The 18494-nt window shown below is 35.8% G+C and overlaps 4 protein-coding genes across 12 annotated transcripts in view; 1 reads left to right on the forward strand and 3 right to left on the reverse strand.

The window, feature by feature from the left end:
• On the reverse strand, nt 1-2920 carry cdca9 (cell division cycle associated 9). 4 transcript variants are annotated; one of them, XM_081392770.1, is made up of 11 exons: nt 2545-2920; nt 1521-1639; nt 1308-1439; nt 1176-1216; nt 1048-1099; nt 904-974; nt 778-827; nt 567-650; nt 409-475; nt 245-331; nt 1-152 (listed from the first exon to the last, which is right to left on the reverse strand). In XM_081392770.1, exons 2-11 carry the CDS (start codon nt 1636-1638, stop codon nt 102-104), a joined length of 753 nt encoding a protein of 250 aa, XP_081248896.1. In that variant the 5' UTR covers nt 1639; nt 2545-2920; the 3' UTR covers nt 1-101. The 4 variants fall into 4 exon arrangements, with proteins under 4 accessions (XP_081248896.1, XP_081248895.1, XP_081248897.1 ...); XM_081392769.1 differs by lacking the exon at nt 2545-2920 and adding an exon at nt 1724-1784; XM_081392771.1 differs by lacking the exon at nt 2545-2920 and adding an exon at nt 1724-1781 and having other exon boundaries at nt 1-174.
• Nucleotides 2500-13311, forward strand: zcchc4 (zinc finger, CCHC domain containing 4). Its single transcript, XM_081392764.1, has 13 exons — nt 2500-2870; nt 2961-3079; nt 3468-3550; nt 3774-4052; nt 4607-4687; nt 9228-9300; nt 9379-9526; nt 10310-10410; nt 10502-10623; nt 11260-11335; nt 11407-11458; nt 11548-11680; nt 12670-13311. Exons 1-13 carry the CDS (start codon nt 2777-2779, stop codon nt 12764-12766), a joined length of 1458 nt encoding a protein of 485 aa, XP_081248890.1. The 5' UTR covers nt 2500-2776; the 3' UTR covers nt 12767-13311.
• Nucleotides 4622-9019, reverse strand: LOC308706889 (E3 ubiquitin-protein ligase TRIM7). 2 transcript variants are annotated; one of them, XM_081392767.1, is made up of 7 exons: nt 8885-9019; nt 8256-8421; nt 7764-7853; nt 7261-7491; nt 7139-7158; nt 6793-6935; nt 4622-6033 (listed from the first exon to the last, which is right to left on the reverse strand). In XM_081392767.1, exons 2-7 carry the CDS (start codon nt 8406-8408, stop codon nt 5435-5437), a joined length of 1236 nt encoding a protein of 411 aa, XP_081248893.1. In that variant the 5' UTR covers nt 8409-8421; nt 8885-9019; the 3' UTR covers nt 4622-5434. The 2 variants fall into 2 exon arrangements, with proteins under 2 accessions (XP_081248893.1, XP_081248892.1); XM_081392766.1 differs by having other exon boundaries at nt 4913-6033; nt 8256-9013.
• Nucleotides 13128-18494, reverse strand: part of mfsd8 (major facilitator superfamily domain containing 8) — a 24809-nt gene continuing 19442 nt past the window's right edge. For all 5 annotated transcript variants that reach the window (XM_081392759.1, XM_081392762.1, XM_081392760.1 and 2 more), the window contains 8 exons: nt 17060-17173; nt 16744-16888; nt 16279-16337; nt 16040-16148; nt 15827-15961; nt 15264-15367; nt 14178-14404; nt 13128-14067 (listed from right to left, as the gene is read on the reverse strand). In XM_081392759.1, coding sequence (XP_081248885.1) covers nt 13849-14067; nt 14178-14404; nt 15264-15367; nt 15827-15961; nt 16040-16148; nt 16279-16337; nt 16744-16888; nt 17060-17173 — 1112 coding nt within the window. In that variant the 3' untranslated portion in view covers nt 13128-13848. The remainder of the gene's footprint in view (nt 14068-14177; nt 14405-15263; nt 15368-15826; nt 15962-16039; nt 16149-16278; nt 16338-16743; nt 16889-17059; nt 17174-18494) is intronic.

Genomic DNA, 18494 nt, shown 5'->3' on the forward strand with positions numbered 1-18494 from the left:
TCATAAGCAAATCACTTTATTGCATCGCTTTACAATAGTTTATTTATTGATTTACATTTAAACATTAAAACACTGGCTCCAACTGATCGGATTAAAACGCATCAGCACGTGTTATTGAGCCCCACTTTTTTACAAAGATAGTCCATTAGGTTCTGCAATAAAGAGGTCAAACTTCTGGTTATGCTAAATTTCCAGTGTTTCTTTAAGCAACCACTTAAAATTATGCAGTTTTTAAATGGTTTACCTTGATCTTTCGCATCTGATCTACAGCCGCATCATCGAGCAAATCAACACTGATGTCATCTTTATTGTCCTCAGAAAGTAGCAGTGTCTTGAAAATGCAGAAAAGAACCATTGTTGAATGCTATAATGAGCAAAAACTTAGCAACGCTTCGTACATACACTTACTTCTCCATGGGAAGTTACTATAGTGGCTGTAGCCATCATTTCATCACCAACAGAGCGACTTGCTTGTCTGTTCGTCAAAAGAAAAGCAGAATTTTTAGTGAAAATGCACATCTGAAAAGAAATACACTGATACAACCATGCAAGAGAGGAAGCTTTACCTAAATTTACCTAAACCAAACGCTTGGTCACTGAGTTTGACGACACGTCCTTGGGTTCTTTTTGCACTGATAGTTGAGAGAGACCTGTCAGTGAGTGTAAAGAGAAATCCAAATGTGAGCTCTCCACTATATTTCACCATTAGGAATATTCCATTGTGGACAAAAGCAATTATTTAACCACCAGAGGGTTTAAATGAAATTAAAGCTTTACCTTAGACTTCCAGTGCTGTTACTGTTGTGCAGGGTCTTCTTCGCAGGTTTCTGATATAAGAAAGCTCATACATAAAATTTCAATTAGGCACCCACAAAGTGGACAAAACAAATGGAAGGTCAGTACCTTAACACCATCCCCTACAGTGGTCTTGATTTGAGAGGATGACCTTTGTTGCCCTGCCGAGGCATTTAAACCTAAAAGGAATGCATGTTAACATAAAATCAATAAAATATTAATTTAAAAACGTGACAAGAAGTTGCCTTGAACCTTTTTTGCTCGGCTTTCGAGATAGGGGTTTCCGAATTTCTGGAGACGCACTCTAAAAAGAGAAGAAAAAAGAAAGGATACAACCACTAATTTTAAGCAAACAGCAGAGGGGAGCAAAATCATTTTACCTTTAGCGCCATTGTGACCTCGCCCACAGACGTGTCATCATCTTTAAATAAATAAATAAAAACACATTATGAAGACAAATAACATTAATAATAATGTCCAGACAGGACAAATATGCTGTGTAACTGTCGTACCATTCATAAGGTCTTTTATCAGCGTGGTGTGGAGCGAGTGCGGCATTTTCATCAGCTCTATTTTGAAAACTCGGTCCACAGTTGCCAGTAATTTGTTCAGGTTGGCCTCCATTTCATTAATCCGCTCCTGAGCTGTTTCGGTGCAAGTAAAATAACTTGTTCATTATCACATATGCAGGAAAGATTATGTATTGGCTTTAATATATGACTGACCTTCCTTCTCAAACTGTTGTATGAACAGCTCCTTTCTCTTGGTGAGTCTATTCTTCTGGTCATAATCAGGCTGACTTTCAGAATCCTGACTGACTTTTCTAGTTCTTCGTGGAGCCATGCTAATTATAATAATACAAGAACAGATTTTCAGATCTTTTTATGAACAATACAAACCTGGGAGCAGGTGCTCACCATGCAATTACCTTCTTCTGTTTTAATAACGATTGGCAAACAAATTTATACGTTACTCTTCCTCCACCTACTGGACTGGATGAGCCTAGATCAGATTTTCTACAAACAAAAATACTTATTTTTCTATAGGCCATTAACCAACATCAGATAGATGCGAACATGCAAATGTGTTAGATTATAATCTCAGATGTTTCTTAAAGTAAATATTCTAGATCAAATGGGTTTGAAAGAAAAGTTTGGGAATATTTTTTAGATGAAACGTCTAAATTGTGGCATATTATGTCATAATTATGACATTAAAATTTGAGACATTTTAAGTCATAATTATTACAGAAAGTCATCATTTCGACTTTTTTTTATCTCATAATTATGACTCTTACAGACATATACAACTCACAACAAAGGTTTAGATTAAAAATAAATCAGATTTAAAAAAAAAATTATTCAGGTTGACCCATAGGGGTTGACCAGATAAGTAATTAAGTAATTTATACTTTGTTTTAATTCTCATTAATCTCGTGCCACGACGTTTTACAAAATAAACTCTATAAAAATATGTTTATGCTATCAGTGAAGATTCATTTATGCGGGGGGTTTATTTTATTTTATTTTTTTTATGTTTTTATTTATTTTATTTTCCAGACGACGTTGGATGTGGGACTATCCCAAATTAAATGTTACAGGCAATTAGACGTGACGTTCACATGTTGGCCACATGATGTCGCCACGACACAACGAGAACATATCGTGTTTTTGTGTCAAATATGGCAAAAAGAGAATAAAAACAACATAAAATCGCTTAGAAAACAGCTGACGAAATGTAAAAACGTACCCTGAGTTCACAGGTCGAATGTCCGACGTTATTTCCAAAAACGAGGTGGTAAAAATCCAAATTCTGTCTGGAACGCAGCATTAGTTAGTTGACGATACGCGACGTCATATGTGTGCGACAGATTGGGTTGTCTACTATGGCAGCCTTCTGTCACCGCAATTTCTTTTACTGTCTATGCAATGACCGCATGTGAGTGTTGTTTTGATTCTCATACGGAAAGTTTCTGCCAACCATGGGTAAAATACTGGATGAAGTCGTGGATAGCGGCGGAATAGAAGTGATTATTCAAAACGAAAGCGACAAAACAATACCACGGTGTCAACATGGTACGAGAAAAAGCGTAATAATATTACTGCCGTGTCAGTTTTCTAATTCTAAAATATTATTAATTTATAACTGACACGTGATTTCCTCAGGACCTGCGCTGCTATTCGAGAAAACTGGCCATGGAGAGGAAAAAGGAAGGAGATTTTACGCGTGTTCTGCTTGTCGAGATAGAAAAGACTGCAACTTTTTTCAGTGGGCAGACGAGAAGGTTAGTGTATTATACAAGTTATTCTTACGTTTACTTTATTAAAGTCATTAAATATTCCACAGCAGAAAGACACTGAAGGTGGACCTCTGAACATTTTTTTTTTAATTATACTAAAAGGCCTTTTACTGGCTCAAAAGTATAAAATATAAATCAGGCGACAGAACATGCCATGTAGATTGTACAACAGATATAGTAAGGTTTTGATCATACTGATAATAATAAATCCATATATCAAATAAAATACAGTAGACTTTAAAAGGGTAAACACATTTGCATTTACAAACTAAAATTTTATACAAACTAAAATACAAACTAAAAAGAATATATAAAACCTAGAGATGTGAATATTTGCTTTTCATTCACTTGATGAATTTCATTCATGATTCAGATATCAGAGGCAAGAATGCTTGCCAGAGAAGAGCAGAACCGCGCCAAGATGCCTCTTTTCACTCATCAGGAATACTTCACTAGGTAAATAACTCTTATTTTAACATTTACTCCATGTCATCAAGTGAGATATTGGCATGTCTGTTTATGGTAAAGGAAATTACTCTAAAGATTAAACACTGGTATGCTGCAACAAAGACCTGCCTCTATCCATCTTTAATGAACTGACAGTAAAATATCAAAAGTACCTTAGATACGATGACCTGTAAAAATCTTTCACACGTGCACGTGTTTCTTTCTTTCACAGATTTAGAGAATTTGTTTCTCTGCCACTGGAGCAGAGAAGGTTCTGTGTGGACTGTCAGATGTTGATCTTCCCTGGGGAATGGGCGACTCACGCGAAACACAAATCACTTTCTGAGGACGTCACAGTGCAGCGGTTGAAAAGGCCCAGTCTACTTCTGTGTCCTCTGGACAACAAGAAGAGTAACGCACAATATCTATTTGCAGACCGGAGCTGTCATTTCCTCCTGGATCTGCTCTTGGGGTTAGGCTTCCAGAAAATTCTCTGCGTAGGGACGCCACGGTAGGTCCTGTGGATGGCAAACTAGTCTTGGGTAATGTCACCCACCATAGCTTAGACAAGGGCCATGTAGAAATACCATGACACTTCTGCTAACACTTAAGCATGTATCACTATTTGCACTGGTCACACTTTATATTACATGTTTTAACTACTATGTACTTACATTAAAAAAGTTAAGTACAATGTATTTATTGGAGGGATACGGGTACGGTTAGGGACAGGTTTGATGGTATGTTAAGGTGTAAGAGAAGGGTCAACAGTGTAGTTATAGATGTTATTACAGATATGATTTACCAGATGTAATTACAGGTATTTTCTAAATATAAGTACAATGTAAAAACGTGCAAGTACACAATAATTGCAGTGTATCAAATGTTTGATTTAAATGTTAGCACATAGTAGTTAAAGACACTTAATATAAAGTGGGATATTTGCACTTAATGTAAATAGTATTTAGTGTCCAGAGGTTTTCCCATCAGTAAAACAAAATTTCAAATGCAATGTACAGTCGAAAACATATGAACTGAATTAATAATTCTCTTATAAATTCACAGATTACACGAGGTGATAAAGTTTCGGAATATGGAGGGCAAGAGTCCTACCGTCAAGAGTTTATTGCTGGATATTGATTACAGGTAAACATAATTCTCTGCAAATACAAGGTTAAATATTTAACTTTACTCTGTTTTTATTATATTTTTTACCATGTTTAGCATAAGGTTTAAAGTAGTAGACTGTTCTATTAAGATGACCTTGCTTTTTTGGTTCATGCCATATCATATGCTTGCACTATTAATAACTGAAGCTCAGAAAGGTGGTTCTGTATCTAAGAAGTATAATATACACGACCATTCAAAATTTCAGGGTCTTTAAAATTTTTATTTATTTATTTTTAAGAAATTCAAACTTTTAGACAGCACAGACGTAAAATTGATCAAAAGTGTCAGTGGACATTTATGGTACAAAAGTTGCTGTTCTTTTTAACTTTCTATTCATCTGATAATCCTGGAAATAATGCATACATTTTTACACAAAAATATTAAGCATCACGTTTTTTTTACAACATTGATAATAATAAATGTTTCTTGAGCATCAAATCAGCATAATAGAATGATTTCTGAAGACTGGAGTAATGGCTGCTGAAAATTCAGCTTTGCCATCACAGAAACAAATTACATTTGATTTTATAATATATTGAAATAGAAAACAGTTATTTTAAATTGTAACAAAATTACACAGTATTACAATTTTTACAGTATTTATTGATCAAATAAATGCGGCCTTAAGAGCTTTCTGGTAAAAAGCTTGAGTATAAGAGACCACTTTCAAAAACATTACAAAAAAATCTTACCGACCCCAAACGTTAGTGTATTCAAACAATATTAAAGACTGAGGTCGCTTATCTCCATATGATGATGGCCTGTGTGTTTGTCTTTGGGTGAGAAGAAGCGGAAAGCTGGGTAGAGAGGCTCACTAAACTGATGACATGCTCTGTCAAACACAGCTGTTTGCACAGCTGAAAACTCCTGCAGCGTTCTCATAGTCTCAGCATCATAGAACACCACACGACCCTTGTGATATTTTACAAACACCCCGACCCTGTTCGGTGCTGCCCGTGCTGCTGTGACGGGTAGCGCCACGTGTCGATCGTTGTGCCAGGCCATGAGATGCCCATCCTGAAACTCAAGACTCCACGAGCTCCTGTTCCGTCCAAGTTTGGCTGCTTTGTCTCGTCCTCTCCTCTGCAGGCTCCCGTAAGCCACTCCCACAGCCCATGATGGGCAGCATCGCACGTCCACCTCCCAGTAGTGCTGCCCAGATTTAAAACCTACAGAGCCCATGGCACAGAATAACTGATCAAACCTTAGAGGGTCATTGGGAACGCAGCCTTCCTCTGTGGAAAGGGACAGGCCCCGTCCTTCTGAGGTCACCTTGATCTGTTTGTGACAGGTCAGTTTGTCAATCGCCACATTAGAGGAGTCTGTCGAGATGAAATGCAAGAATATTCATAAACAGCTGATTTACCCACAGCATGGTTCAATTATGAATTCTGAGCATTTCTGGTTACAGCTAATCCTTACAATAATACTGTATAACATATTACATAGTATTTATGAAAAGTCTAAGTCTTAAAAAGTTTAAGCAAACATATAAATTATAAATATTTGTATATTTTTATAAAAGTCGATACGATTTTTTTCTCTACGTTCACCAAGGCTGCATTTATTTGATCAAATTTAAATAAAAATATTTATTATTTAAATAGAATATTATAACAATTTAAAATAACTTTTCTATTTTAATATATTTTAAAATGTATTCTTGTGATGGCAAAACTTAATTGTGCTGTATAATGTTTTTGTGGAAGTCTTAACATTTATTTTTCAGGATTTCGTTGATGAATACGATTCTTTTTAAGAATAGATTGCATAACATTATTTAAAAAAAAAAGTAATTTGTAATGTAAATGGAATGTAATCACTTTTGTTTAAGTTGATGCATCCATTCTTAATAAAAGTATTAACTTTTTTAAACTTCAAACCAACCTTAAACTTTTGAATGGTAGTGTGTATATATATATATAAAAATATTAAATGTTCATATGTATTTCTGCATAAACTTTTTATATATATATATATTATGTATAATATAGTTTAAATATATATAGTATATATCCAAAATATATTTTGCATGAAGTACAACAAAATGATGGGTTTAATGGACTGAGAGTGTTTTGTACCCAGCAACAGGCTCTTTCGTTGTAGCTGGGCTTTCAGATCTTTTGAGATGTTCCTAAGCACTTTCTTGAGCTTCTGGATCCTCTCCTCGTTCATTTTGATCTCCTCTTCAGCTGGGTCCATTTTCTTACGACAGCTAGTCAATCTAGCCGGAAAATGCGTTTGAATTATATAGTTAATTGCATTCATAGTAGATGTTGCATTAAGTATATTGTAATGTACAGCATGTTTGCTATTGAAAAGAACATGGAAGGCATATTGTTTTGACATACAATTAGGTTGTATATATTTCTATTAAGGATCTGTCACAAAATCTGCCATTCATATAATGGAAAAAGATGGCCTTACGTAAAATCCTCAGGAAACGACTGAAAGCAGAGAACATGCAGAAGACAATATAAGTGATCCCTGCTTTTTTTCAACAAGATTATTACAACAACATGAATTGCGTGTTTTGCTTTGACTGTTACCTGCTTCATGGACTCTGCAGAGCTCTGTTGAGCTGACTGCATAGCGCTGATGTGTTTCTGCAGGACACCAAGGTGTTGATTCCAGTCTTGAATAATTCGGTTTAGTTTACTGCTGGTCTCCCGGCGGTCTTGTTCTATCGTGTCCAGAACTGCCTGTTCATCCTCCTGCAGAGCCATATGCAGCTCTTCATAACACTCCTGTACCTGCTGCTTCATCGCCTCTGAACTCGTCTTCAGCAGAGATGTAGGATTCATCAGTTATTTAACATTTATAGTCACCGAGGCTTTATCACATTCAGGTAGCCCTATTCTGATATCATTTTAAATAATTCTTTGGAGAGATAAAAATATTATCTTCAGAATCTTTAAATCAAAATGTAATAACATCCCCTGCCTCTGAAACAACTTTCTTATGTGGCTGGTGTCACCAAACCATTTCCTTCAACCATCAGTCATCTATTTTTCAAGATTAAATCAAATTCTAAAAATAGAATTTCACTTACATTAAGGTTGGCTTGCCTCTTTTTAATAGATTCCAGATGAGACTCTGTTCTTTTCTTCTCCTTCTTTAAATCCTCCAACAAGACTGGTAGCTGTTAACACATTTTTGGTAACACTTTAGTTTAGGATCCAATTCTGACTATTAACGAGTTGCTTATTAGCATGCATATTTCTAGGATATTGGCTGTTTATTGTACTTATAAAGCACATAATATTGCCTTATTCTGCATGATCATATTCTACATCCCTAATACTACACGATACCTACCTTATTAACTATTAATAAGTTTAAGTATGACCACATATTTTGTTACGTTTTTTAAAATGATTTTTTTATTACTGTACACTTACAATATCGTTCAAAAGTTTTTTTGTATTTCTAGCATAACTACATTCTTATGTTGTCCTTGTAGATTGTCTCTAGTACAGTAGGTTGCCCGACTTCATAATCAGCTTATTAATTTAGTATGGCAGTTTAGGAAATCTATCATTACCTCTGAGGGTTTTGGGGAGATGGCTCCAGTTCTCCTGATCAGTTTTGGAGAGCGTGGGAAGGGCTGGACGACTTGTGGCCCTGAACGAGCCTCGGTAGCCAGACAGAAGGAACTGATTTCCTCTGATAGAGGCCTGAAGTCTTCCTCTGCCATCTCTTTAAGTTCTCTGAGCATAATAGGAGTTGATATGCAGCTCATTTAGGAAACATAAACATCACATTCACATTAGTAGTTTTTCATTAGAATTTTTTCAGTATGTACGTTTGGAGTATCTAATGCATGAAACGCAAATACAAAAAGTTCTTTATCAGCTGATTTTCTCAGAAGACATGCAGCTACTTCCTTCTTTTTTTTCTTGTTAATGCACAATAAAATCGCAACTAGCCTTTACTAGAAAATAACCGGATGCCAAAAGTGCATTTCTATTTGCATACCTTAAAGCAAAGAAATACTAAGCATACTTAACTTTTCAGCAGCCTATGCTATATGTATTAACATTGGCCCATTATCAAGTTAAACGTTCTTACAGTGCTATAAAAAGTTTTATCTTTATGAAGATGTAAATTAGTTGTGCTCTTAGTCACTGAAATAATAATAAAACAATAAAAAAATGCAATAAAACATCTTACCTAAGAAATTGATAAGAGAATTAGTAAATGTTGTTCTCCTGCAAGCATGTCTGTGTTCATCTGTGGAATGTGTTGAAAAAGGTGTGCAGCCCCTTTTAACATGTCAAAGCCTGCTGCATCTGCATATGTGTTTGCGCACACACTTTCACTTTGTTTTATAACCGACAGAATTATGTCTTCTCAGTTCCAGACTTGTTGACCTGCAGGGTTAGGAAATACTGTAACTGCAGACTGTGGGTTTTATTTAGCTGTTTTTAAATGCATGTTGACTCTTGTATTTATTTAGCGCATTGCAGGCATTTTGCAGTTATCAACCTCTTCTTTTTTTTTTTTGACCTCTTAGGTACAGCCAGTTTTTTGGTCAGGACGAGTTCTGCCACTATAATATGTTCAACCATCACTTCTTTGATGATGAGGTAAAAACCAAACCTCCTTTGACGTCAAATGTGGTCCCTCTTGTACATTCTGAAAAATCATGATATGCTACTCTGCAGGAAGCGGTCACGTTTTTTCAAGGCTTTCTGCGTGAGGAGGGAGGAGCCAAGGTAGTCATGGTAACAGACCCCCCTTTTGGAGGCCTAGTGAAGCCACTAGCCAACAGTTTCTCTCAGATGTCGATGACCTGGAGAAAGCATAATAAAGGTTTAAGCAACTTAACTTTTTTTGTTGCAACAACTTGTGCATGTTTTACTTTCAAACATAATGCATTACTATATGTATGCTTTACTAAAGAAAAAAAATTCCAAACCTGTATGAGTTTCTTTCTTCTGTTGAACATAAAAGAAGATATTTTAAAGAATGTTGGGAACCAGACTGTTGACGGCACCCATTGACTTCCATAGAAATTCTTTTCCTATTATGGAAGTCAATGGGTGCCTTCAACAGCCTGGTTACCAATATTCATTTTTGGGTGAACTATCGCTTTTAGTGGAAGATAAAAGTAGAATTATGATGGTCTGTCTTTTTCCTCACATGCAATCATATGGCTTCAGAAGGTATGGACCACTTTATGATTGCTTTTATGGTACTTTTGCATGCTTTTTGAAGTTTGAATCTTTTTTGAAGTTTGTAATTGCATGTGAAATAAGCAACCAGCACAATAAAATAATCACCATCATTTCTAAGTACTTAAGTTGTCATACATATTTGCTTTGAAATGAGGGGTGAGTAAATGTCAATAAAAAGTCTCAGAAACAATCAGTTTCCATTCTTATCTGTTGTTTCTGTCAAATGCATAAATGTAAATTGTAGGAACATGGAGAAAAAAAAAGTCAACCAGCACCATTTGTTGTAATTTCTCAAAGAAAAAATTAATTCATATAGGTTTGGAATGGCATGAGGGTGATTAAATGTCCAAGAGAAGTTGACTCAGAGACATCATAATCTGTAATCTTTCTTACCTGTTGTTGTTAAAATCATCTTTAGTGAGCGATGCAGCTGAGATGCCAATGATCTGGATCTTCCCATATTTCTTTGAGCCCCGTATCCTTGAGTGTTTTCCCTCCTTCTCTATGCTGGATTACCAGGTATTATAGGAATATCATGTTATACAAACGTTAATTCATATAATGACTCATTTGCAGGTTGTAGTAGTCAAGTGTTGTTTTTCTATCTCAGGTCGATTATGATAATCACCCTCTGTATAAACACGGAAAGAAGGGCCGTAAGCAGTCACCTGTTCGACTTTTCACCAATCTGAGCCCTAAAGATATAGTTCTACCAGAGGATGAAGGTTACAGGTGCACATAAAACACATCTCTTCTTCATAATGCATTCAGGGTTTGTTTTGTCCCAAAGAGATACATAGTTTTGAAAAAAATGCACCCATTACCCATATCGTACACACTTGTGTGACTGAATTTTGTTGACAAGCATGAATATGCATGTGCGTCTATTGATAAACCATTGCAATTATTTTTCTTCTGAGAGTTTGTTTATGGGGAAAAAAATAGTACAATAAATATTTAACAACACTCCAGTGAAATATTGATGTTGAATTGTAATTCTAAGATTACATGTTCTTCTTTATTTCATATAATGATATATTCAAATAATGTTTCTCAGGACTATTGAGAAAAAAGTGTTTTTCCATATTTCAGGTAAAATTGTAATTAATAAAAACGAGGTAAATGTTACATTCAAAACTTTATGATCAGGTATAATGTTGTTTTAATTAAAAAATATTATGTTATTACTGTTGTATAAGCTTACGTTCCACAGTGTCCAAACTGATTTTGAATGCATTATATGGGTCAAACATGCACTTAATCGTTCATTTGAATTAAAAAAATATGTAACTTGCTGTAAATGCTGTATTAACTGTATTGATTGAGGTGGTTTAAATTTTACCATTAATATTTTTCAATCTTTCGCAGATTTTGCAGTGTTTGTGAGAGGTTTGTGTCAGCAGGAAACAAACACTGCCCTAAGTGTGACACATGCCCATCAAAGGTAAATGCTGATGTCTAATTCAGTATAAGGAACAGGAGTAGATTATTGACATTTCCCTATTTATCTCTCAGGATGGCCGAGAATGGAGGCACTGTGATCAATGTGGGCGGTGTGTGAAGCCTTGTAAGCAAATTTGAATTCACTTGAACTGATGTCTCCTAATGTTTATTTCTTGCTCTTACCACGTTTTTCTGCTTTCTTTCTCTCTCCAGCATGGCACCATTGCTCTTCATGTGGTCACTGTGCTCTCCCTGATCACCCTTGTGGTCAGAGCCAAACTGGCTGTTTCAATTGTGGCAGTCAAAAACACAAACTTAGAGCCTGCCCTAAGAAACACAATAAACGGTGAGTATAAACCAAGGCTTTTAGCCTCTTAACATCCTTGATGTGTCATTACAAGTGCACAGGTCATGTGAGTGATTCCTTCTGAGTGAACACAAGTGAATCTGACTGCATTAGATGTGAAAGAAATGGATAAAAATGATGTTATTTAAGCCAGCGCAAATACCTGTATTTACATCCTGTTTTCGGTTGAAGTCCAAAGTAGTCGATTGTCGAGTTCACGCGCATAGGTTTAGTTACCTATGATCACGCGCGTGAACTCGGCAATCGACTACTATCGAAAATATGGTGAAATATTCAACCGAAAATATGGCAATATGGTGAGTTTATACTCACCATATTGCCCCATTGAAGTCAACAGGGTGCAAATTTTAAAAAGAGGATAACACGGTGTAGGCAACACCGATTTTTGTCGTTGTTCTCTGTATTGACAGCACTCCAAATTTACAAAAAAATGAGCTCAATGTTAAAATTGACCGGAGTTCTCCTTTAATAAAAACTCGAGATATAGTAAAAAAAAAGAAAACAAATTAGAAAATAGAAACGAATTTGAAATATCAATAAAAATGCCTCTTAAAGTCAGTATCCCTTAAAACTCATCTTTGTTCACCAGAATTGCATATTTAAACATTTTTTCCTGTGAAAGAAAATTCTTCATGCCTTAAAATAGCTTGAATGTAACTACACCCTTGCCTCATTTAGTATACACAGAATTATCAAATTAGCCCCGCCTCCACTCACTCACACCAGCTGAGATTTAGTTTGATTAGTGACAAGGTAGCTTGTGACGTCAGAAACGCATCTTTACTTATACTGACAATGACTTAAACATTATTAATGTTCTCCAGATATTCAGATCATCAGTCGCAGTGCTGCACTGATGACACTGTAGTAACAAGACTCTTAAATATGATTATTTCAGCACTAATACAAACTGGTTCTTCAAGTCTTTTAATATAATTTTATGATTCTCTTACACGTTCTGCCAACAGAATGCCTTTGCCTGGTGGCCATGGAGCTCAAGGCCTGTCTAAACACATTACCAGCAAATACACTGCTAAGAACAAAAAGAAAAGAACTGTTAAATGATCTCACACGCAGTGTATGATGGCAATGATGGTTTTGTGGCTGCTGAGAATTGCATCACAAGTACAAACTGCGAGATCACAAAGTGTTAAACGATGAACTGGTGTTGAATCTACATGTATTCAGGAAGGTTATTGTGTATGTACAGCCACGGTTGTCTTTTTGCTGTTTTATTTATGCATCGATCTTATCCTACATGAACAAACCTTATCAACGGCGTGGAGTGACGGCTCAAAGAATCTTTGTTCCAGCTTATGTGGCTCAAACAGTGATGATCGGTGGATAAAACGTTTGAATACAATTACTGCATAATTGGAATTGTGTCATTTCTGTACTTTTCAAAAGGAAAAACTGATTTCTTGTTAAATATCATTTTAATGCATTTAAAGAAACAAATCCCAGTAAAGCATATCATACTTCATGTTTTTAAACATTAAAATTGACAATTTATTGCCCATTTTCAAGAAATATCCATATTGTGCTATCCATAACACATCAAAACAAAGCATTTGGTGTGAATTTCAAATAAACTAGTCTTGTTATAAATTACCAGTGATTGTGTTAATCTTCAGGATGCACCCAAAGTTAAGTAATGCTCAGCATCTAGTGTACGTTTTAAACTTAGTGTTTTAGAAAGAAACTTCAAGCCTCTCCAGTAAATTTAAATAAATCAGCTGTCATATTTGGTAACGTTTTACAACGCCAAGAATTCAAGTTATTTAAAGGATTATTAAAACCAAAACAATCATAATCCATAAAGATTTAGATTAAACAACCACATAGGCATTATAATCTGCAATGCTTCATAACTGGTGGAGCTACCAAACATTTTTAATACTGCGGTTCACATGGGCCTGTTTAGATACGGTCACAAGATCCATGTTATCCTGCTCCAATAGTAGTTAAATTAACAGTTAAACTATTCAAAGTAAAAATATTTACATTTACATGGAAGACGATCTACTTAAAGGATTCATGATTATGAAAGCTACGCATTTGTCTAAAAAAAATACCATTCACAAGTGTATAAGTGGCTGTTTTCCATCTTTACTGAACTGTCCTTTAGTAGTTGGTGGAGGCACCTGTCAGTCACAGCGTCGTTCTTCTATCCTTCTATGGCGTATAGAGAAGGCGATGAGTCGTTTGTACATGGCACTGAGGAGAACGACTGCAGCTAGTACTATGCCACATATGACACTGAAGGCCCATCGGGGTCCCAGGAGGGTGTAGACGTGAGAGACGAACACAGGCCCGAGGGTCCGCGCACCACTTCCTGATGCTGTCAGCCAGCCCATGTAAACCCCCTGAGTTCACACACAATTGCGGAAGAGAATAAATAGCATGAACTTTAATTAATCATCATGTTACTTTAGTTTGAGATTCAATGTTTTAAAAGATAAAGGATGTATTGTACCTGTGGTCTGGGGCCCAGTATCTTTGAGTATAAAGTGTAAGACATTACGTTGCAGGTCGGATAGCCCACTCCGATTAGGATGTCAGAGGTGATGTACTGTGCGAGATGAATTACAGGGGTAAAAAAGCACCAGGTCTGTTCGGACGGACATCCGGTGGGCTCCAGAGAAGTGTTCGAGGCTTGGGTGGGTGCCAGCCTTATTGTTGGCATAGTGTTATTCTGAATGCCTGTTTATGGGATAATATTTGTTTAATATACACAAATTGCAGCTGTATTATACACTGCTGTTCAAAGGTTTTGAAGATTGTTTTAATGTTTTTGAAAGACGTTTTTTCTGCTTGTTAAGGCTACATTGATTTGATCAAAAATACAGTAAAAATAGTGACATTACAATTGAATAACCCAATTAACCTAACCCCTAAATGTTTTCTATTTTAATATATATTCCAAAGCTGAATTTTCAGCATCATTACTCCAGTCTTCAGTGTCACATGATCAATCAGAAATCATTCTACTATACATTTATTATTAAAATGATCAAGGTTGAAAACAGTTGTGCTGCTTAATGTTTTAGTGGAAACCGTGATACATTTGATACACAAATATTTGATCTTTTTTATGCATCCTTGCTGAATAAAAGAATTTCATTCTTTCAAAAAAAAAAGAAATCCAAGCTTTTAAATAGTATATTGCTATTTTAATATTAAAAAAGATAATTATTTGCATTTGGAAATGAGCTTTACAAAGTCTCGTTCACGCCAAGGACCAAACCAATAAAGATATAGTTCTAAAAATCATTCTCAATATTAAAGAAAAGCAGAGTTCACACCACAGCTATATGATAACAGCACAGAGAAATTATATTATTGGAATCACTTTCAGAATGACTTTTTCCAGCAGATTAATAATAAAAACATTGACAATCAGCTCAAGCATATGGAGCGGCAGACAAGCACGCACTTAGAATAAACAGAACAATATCTTTCGCTGGTGTGGATGCTAATATAGTTATCTGTATAGTTATGCTTATTATATTATTATAGTTATCGTTCTTAGTGTGAACGGGCCTTTAATCAGATATCTCACCTGTCCACTGTATTTTAGGATATTGATTTCCCCATGGCAACAAGATAAAGAACCCTGCAAATATGAGCACCAAGCCTCCAAGCAGCAGTGGCCGATCTCCTACCCTGAAAAACACAGCCAAAAAAAGAACAGATTTTTACTTATCTGAAATCTGATTAGTCAGCTTGCAAGTGCAACAAGAGGAAGTCATGTGTTCAAAACTGTTAACATCCAATACATATTTGTTGGGTACAGCAGAAAAGAAAAAAAAAATACAACTGACAAAGTTTTCCTGACCTGTTTCAAGACTTAAAACAATCAGAGGTTTTATGGCTACAGTCACAACGAGACTGTAAGTAATGTACAGTCCCATTATGAGTAGTTATATGCAAAACCTACACTGTAATTTTCCAAACTACCCTTTTCCAAAATAGAAGAGAAGTAACCTAAAACCCCTGTAGATGTGTCAAACTGAAGTAAAAAAGCATTTCTGATTGTCCAAGGTTCTTCAAAACAGCTATGACAAATGGAAAAGTCTAATAACCGAAAACAAATTAGCATAAAGCTATTGAAAGTTTTTTTACCGTTTTGAAACCACCTTTACCACCAGGAAGACGAGGATGGACTCAAAGCCGATGGCAGCCAATATGATGCCGTTATACAAAACGGCTTCTTTTCTTGTCCATGCAAACATGTCCATTGATAGAGGAGTAGATATACTGCAGGCAAACAAATTCACATGAATTTGAGCTGATTAGACTTTAAATATGAGTCAAGATCTGAGGATCTACACTTACGTTTCGAACACAGCAAAAATGAAGAGAATAACGAAGAAAAGGATGTTAGATGTTAATACTGCAAACTGGTCAATATCACCTTCTATCTCAGGAGTCACTTCTACTCGCTCTGAGGGCAGAAAGACAAAGTACAATATAAAATGTTATAATTACATGAATTATTATAAAACGGACTGTACAGGGACACCGTGCTAAAGTATATTTATAAATACATTTACACCAGAAAATAAATATCTTACCTTCTGGGGTGTAGTTAATTGCAGGGATATGATTTCCATGGTCATCCACACAGTGCTCCCTAAATAATTTAAAACACTTTAAATTCTATGCATTGCTTTATTCAAGTACAGTCAAATAGGATGTAAGCCTGAGACCGTGTCCACAACGGACGCGAGTGGCGTGACACGACAAAGGACAATAGAACCCATTATAATCAGTGATGTTGTCTACACTGGATGCGGCACGACAAATCCCGACAGTAAACTGATGCCTCGTTCTATTTATGACGTACTCCAAGCACTCGCGATACTTCTCATAGGAAGGACAAATGGATATACAGCTTCTAGCTGTTGCAGCACAATGTGACGCGTCTGTTGTAAACACGGTGCTTGGGTTAAACATAGAACCACTGAAGAGAAAATACACAGACCTCAAATAAAATATATACAATGTACATGTATTTAAGACTCAAGTTAAATCATTACCTCAAGACTAATATAACCAGTAGGATGTTAATGACCCCGAAGCAGGCCGCCAACAGTGCTGGAGCGGTGTACATATTAACCTGAAGCTGGATAAATTTCACATTGACGCCAGTCTCTCCGATGAATGACAAAACAGCCTGCAGAGCTGAAAAATAAAGGCAGTCAACATCTTTTAATCATTTTTTAAATGGTAACCAGCCCTAAGAAAGTATAAAATAAAGACGCTATCAAGCTTAGCTGTAAAATTACTATTCATATAGCCCAATTTCACACCAAATGCCATCTGTAAGTAAAATGCTTGTGACTTCACACAAACCTGGGCCAAGTATAAAGCCGAGAGCTTGACAGGCGCTCATGTTAGCCATTGCACTGGTCCTCTCCGTCAGGGAAGTGGCACCAGCCACATAAGACCTCACAACTGCTACATTACCTACAGGACAGAACGCAGATAAAGTACTTTACCTTATGCTTGATAATAATTGTTTACTTAATCTGTATTTGCTATATTAACATTATATTAAATTGTAATTTGTTTATTTATTTAAAATGTTTTTTTTTAAAGAAGTCTCTTATGCTCACCAATGCTGCATTTATTTAATAAAAAATACAGTAAAAACAGTATTTGTGAATTATTAAAATTTTAAATTTTAAGACATTTGTGGTAAGATATATTTTTTAAGAGAGAAATTAATATTTTTATTAGGGCTGTCAAAGTTAGCGCGTTAATAACGCGTTAACGCAAAATCATATTAACGGCACTAATTTTTTTAACGGACGATTAACGCAGCGCGTATTTTCTGTTTGACCCGTGACCCAACCCCTAGTTGGAGAAATGGAGATACACAGTGTTGGCAACTTAGCCACATTGCAGACCCCTTTAGCGATTTTTTTCCCTTCAACAAAGCGCCCAAACCTTATTTAGTTTCTGAGAATATACCGGTACCGCCGGTAGGCTACTGCTCTCTCAGCACGCGCGCGTTCCTCTCTCTCTCTCTCTCTCTCTCTCTCTCTCTCTCTCTCTCTCTCTCTCTCTCTCTCTGCGTCTCACGCGGAGGAGCAGCGCTTTAATTCAGTTAAACACAGATATTATGTTGCTTCTCTAATTTTACAAATATAGCCGAAATCAGAGCACGGATATTGTCTTTAGCTTATGTGTATTTGATTTCACCAGACGACGGCTCGATTATCAGAATTTTTGTGCAGATTAACGTCTTGGAAGGGAGAGCTGGTTATGTTTATTTTGTCGCGTTTCAGTCACCATTTCAAATTCATTCCGTTGTTTGACAACAGAAACAGTAAAATATACGTTTTATTGAGAATTTATTGAGAATTTAGCTTCATCAAAATGGGCACAGAGAGAGACTACAATGTAATAATAAATGCTAAATGTACATTTAGCATTTTCAGAAGAGCTGCCCTGTCATGCAAAAATCTAAACATTTTTGTGTTAGTAAATTGCTCAGTGCAAAGAAAGAGAAGTAATGGGAACCTGGTATTTCTTTGTTCTTTCTACATGTGTCTAATAGACATGAACAAGTTCTTTGAAAAACATCTATGACCTTTGAAACATGTCTCGTCTTCATGCTATATTGACTATGGTTTCAATAATAAACATACATTTGCATAAAGCATCTATATTTATCCATGCCCACGTTGATTAGAGTATTACAAACTTGAAAAGTATTAATTTAAGGTATATTTAGAACAAATAAAAAATGTGCGATTAAATGCGATTAATCGCGAGTTAACTC

The sequence above is a fragment of the Scardinius erythrophthalmus genome, assembly GCF_964197995.2.
Source record: "Scardinius erythrophthalmus genome assembly, chromosome: 18".
Taxonomy (NCBI): Eukaryota; Metazoa; Chordata; class Actinopteri; order Cypriniformes; family Leuciscidae; genus Scardinius; species Scardinius erythrophthalmus.

Bases quoted from the DNA above. Each gene is read 5' to 3' on its own strand.
- cdca9 (XM_081392770.1), bottom strand. From the start codon at position 1,638: ATGGCTCCACGAAGAACTAGAAAAGTCAGTCAGGATTCTGAAAGTCAG. The intron at 828-903 runs GTACTGACCTTC...TTCTTATATCAG, and splicing joins CTGTAGGGGATGGTGTTAAG to AAACCTGCGAAGAAGACCCT. The intron at 332-408 runs GTAAGTGTATGT...TGCATTTTCAAG, and splicing joins TAGTAACTTCCCATGGAGAA to ACACTGCTACTTTCTGAGGA.
- zcchc4 (XM_081392764.1), top strand. From the start codon at position 2,777: ATGGGTAAAATACTGGATGAAGTCGTGGATAGCGGCGGAATAGAAGTG. The intron at 10,411-10,501 runs GTATTATAGGAA...TTTCTATCTCAG, and splicing joins TCTCTATGCTGGATTACCAG to GTCGATTATGATAATCACCC. The intron at 11,336-11,406 runs GTAAATGCTGAT...TTTATCTCTCAG, and splicing joins GTGACACATGCCCATCAAAG to GATGGCCGAGAATGGAGGCA.
- LOC308706889 (XM_081392766.1), bottom strand. From the start codon at position 8,453: ATGAGCTGCATATCAACTCCTATTATGCTCAGAGAACTTAAAGAGATG. The intron at 7,854-8,255 runs GTAATGATAGAT...ATGTGTTAACAG, and splicing joins TCTCCCCAAAACCCTCAGAG to CTACCAGTCTTGTTGGAGGA. The intron at 7,492-7,763 runs GTAAGTGAAATT...TCTCTGCTGAAG, and splicing joins AGAGGCAAGCCAACCTTAAT to ACGAGTTCAGAGGCGATGAA.